The 3,361-nt window shown below is 62.7% G+C and overlaps 1 protein-coding gene across 1 annotated transcript in view; it reads left to right on the forward strand.

The window, feature by feature from the left end:
* Positions 1-2,072: 2,072 nt before the first annotated feature.
* MNEG_3655 (hypothetical protein) overlaps positions 2,073-3,361 on the forward strand; it is a gene marked incomplete at both ends in the record, with an annotated part of 4,395 nt that continues 3,106 nt past the window's right edge. The window contains 3 exons of the mRNA XM_014047863.1: positions 2,073-2,222; positions 2,433-2,564; positions 2,715-2,849. Of these exons, the coding sequence (XP_013903317.1) occupies positions 2,073-2,222; positions 2,433-2,564; positions 2,715-2,849 (417 nt within the window). The remainder of the gene's footprint in view (positions 2,223-2,432; positions 2,565-2,714; positions 2,850-3,361) is intronic.

Genomic DNA, 3,361 nt, shown 5'->3' on the forward strand with positions numbered 1-3,361 from the left:
GCACCAATCCCTCCCCGTAGGTGCGCTTTGTCGAAGCTGAGACCGCGTAACGGCTGGACGACATGAGTCCAAAGCTGGTTCCTGTGACGAAAGTTCGAAACAACCGCCTCAGCGCCGCCGCCGCCGCCGCCGCCGCCGCCGCCGCTGGACAGGCTTCGCTGCAAGGCAGTCCAGGCCTGGTCGAGGCGTCCTCCTAGTTTTCTGCGGCGTAGGGCAGGCCGGCCGCGCTCGTGGAAGGCGTTGCTGCATCGCCAGAAAGCTTGTCGCCGTCCGTCTGGCCAGAAGGTCTCAGGGGCGCCGTGTTTCTTTGGGGGCTGAAAGCTGGGGACGCCGCTCACCGCGCCACTCTGTGTGCTGACAGCTGGGACGCCTCTCGCCGTGCTAGGAGCAAAGGCCAGCCGACAGCGAGCTATCCAGGAGCAGGGCTGTGTTGATTGTCGAGGCGCCGCCGCGTCGCTGTTGGGGCTGGGCTGCATACCTTGGGGGTCGCTGCCTCGCGTCGCGCCGTTTGCCGCAGCATACCTTGGCCATTGAGCGCCGCAGGTCTCTCCGACCGCGCGCCGTTGCTGTCCCCGTCCACCCGTGGCATTCCCACTTTCTCCGGGCACCCTCGTCGCTGCCTCCACCTCTGGGCTTTTGCAGCCGTCATCGCAAGGTTTTGGGCTGTTTGCGCCGCGTGTGTGGAGGATGGGACTCATCCCTTGGGCAGTGTGCTTGGGCAGCCTTGTGCCCTTTCCTCCCCCCTCTGCCGCGTGTGCCCCGACCTCGCGCCCCAGGTCAGGTCGTTCTCCTTCACTCGCCGTGCCATCATGCCCATCAACGAGAGTGCTGCCGTGTCGTCCGCCGCCCGCCTGGCCCTATGCGCACACAACTGGGAGAGCATCAACCTTGCCATCCGACGTCGCCGTGGGCTTTCAACACAGTTGGCTTCAATGTGGTTGGAGAGGAAATTGATTATGGGCCAAAAAAAGATAAACAAGAAGAGCGTGTCGAAGAGAGTTTCAAGGAGGATTGAAGGTGCAGTCTTTGTTTGTTAAGAGCAAAGAAAAAATAAGTGCTTGGGCAAGTGTTGTCTGGCAGATTTGCTATCCAGCTGCCTTGTTTTCAATCTCAGCATGCATGCCGCGAGGGGGGTCGGCGGGCGGCCTCTGCCCCCGCCCTCCCCCCCGTTTGCGCAGGGGGGGGTGGGGCGCTGTTAGGCCCCCTCCTGCGCAAGCGAGGCTGGCCGGGTTCAATGCTCGGCACGGCCTTTCCGCACAGTCTGTGCTGAGTTGCACCAGCAACTGTAAGAATTTCAATTCATACCCAGGCGTAAAGTGTTGCATTCCTGGTTTCACTATGTACTGGGCAGCAGCTGCTCTGCCTTATGCCTTGAGATTTGGCGGACACGCATCTCAACTGCTGCGTTTACAGCACAGGTCAAAACACGCCCAGCATTGCACAACTTAGGACTGTTGCAGTAAGAACCTGGCCAGTCAATGCTGTCAATGCAGCAAAGGGCTTCACACGCCAGTACTGCAGGCTGTCAGTTGCCTGCACTCTAATCGCAGCAAGGTGATGATCGTGACGGCCACACATTTAGGGCCTGACGTTCCTCCCAAAACAATTCGCTCTGTCACAGGCACCCCTTAAGCAAAAGGTTCTGCCCAATAGCAGCGCCTCGACCAGTGGCCATGCTGAGGCATCAAGTTGCCGCTGCTGAGCACGGCACTAAGGGCAGGACAATCCTGTCATTTTGGCAGTGCGTGTGTGGCTGCATACGGCTGCAGCTGTATTTATTTGCGTTGAATGATTGTGTGCTTGCTGACGAGAGCATGAACCCTTCGAATGCAGCAACACGCTGTTTTTCGACGAGGGAGGTAGATGACACCAGGGATGGGCAGCACGTGAATGTGCATGTGCCCAGCCCTCTGCCCGCAGCTGCCTGCATCGACTCCCGAGCTCTGAAGCTTTTGTTGCAGCATACATTTGCACCCAGCAGACAACTGCTTCACAACGACTCGCAAGCCTGACGCGAAACGCACCTTATCCCTGCCCTCTGCCCAACGTCCCGCCCAACAAATCAAATCACGATGATGATCTCCCGCACCATCAGCAGGGCCTCGGCCAGGCCTCAGCAGGCGGTCCGGTCTGCTGTGCGCGTGCAGGCCGCTAAGGATTCGCCGGTGCACGCCGTTCTGCAGAACGCGGCTACTCTGGCGGTTGCTGTCGGCATCGCCCTGGTGCGTGATCGGCCTTCGTAGTATTTATGATAACACTTGAATGTGTCAAATTCGATCATCAGCCCGCGGGAACGGTTGGTCCCTTGCCAGATCGCGATGGGTGGGTGTCGGGCGGGAGGCGATGCCAGCTGCACGAGTCCCTTCCGGGCCAGGTCCGCCATCATCTTAAAACAACCGCACATTTCCGTACCTCTTTATGTTTTCCGCCAGTCACCGGCGCCCGCGTTTGCGGCGCTGCCCGACGGCGTCTCGGGCCCTGGCCAGACAGAGCTGGACGAGCTCCTGACTGCCAAGCTTGAGAAGATCCGTGCCTCCGGGCTCGCCAATGGGAATCCCTCGGGAGTGAGCGAGCGCCTGGAGGCACTGGGGCCAACACAAGCGGGACCTGTTGCTTCGATTCAGCAGGGTCGAATGCTTCTGTTCCGGCAGCCTGCTGCATGTGCCCAACCCGGTTGTACTCCCTGCGAACCCCCCCACCCCACCCCCTCGCAGGCCCCGGTGCGTGTGGAGACCACTTACGACGCCGATCGCAAGCCGCTGAACGCCACCAAGGCCCCGGCGGCAGAGCCCGTCCGCGCGGCGGCGCCTGCTGAGGAGGAGCGGATCGACATCCGCCAGGCCGCCATTGTGAGCGGAGCAAGGGGGCTTGCCCCACAGTGGCGCAGGGCGGGGGCCCAGGAGGGTTGATGGTGCCCCTGGGACCTTGCATTTTTTAATCCACCGTGTGGAAGGTTGGCGTATAATAGCTGAAAGGCATCGGCTCAGCGCAACGATGTGCTGCCCTCGCCCCCTTCCACCATGCTCCAGCCCCGAGCTATTCTGTGCTCTCACCCTTTCCCGCCACCCAACCCCTCCAGGACGCCGCCGACACGCCGCCGCTCGAGGCCGGCCGCCCCGTGGCTGCTGCCAAGGCCGCCCCGGCCCAGAGCCGCGCCGCCCCGTCCTCCGAAAGCGCTGCGCCCGCCCCCAACACCGCCGCCCTGGCCGGCGTTGCCGTCCTCGCGCTCGGCGCCGTGGCCGCCGCCGCCGCATTCAACAAGGGCGAGGAGCAGCAGCAGCAGCAGGCCGCCACCCCCGCTGCGCCGCTTGCGGCGGAGGCCGCGCCGGAGGGCCCCGCCGAGCCCACCGCCCCGGAGACG

The sequence above is a fragment of the Monoraphidium neglectum genome (assembly GCF_000611645.1).
Source record: "Monoraphidium neglectum strain SAG 48.87 unplaced genomic scaffold scaffold00470, whole genome shotgun sequence".
Taxonomy (NCBI): Eukaryota; Viridiplantae; Chlorophyta; class Chlorophyceae; order Sphaeropleales; family Selenastraceae; genus Monoraphidium; species Monoraphidium neglectum.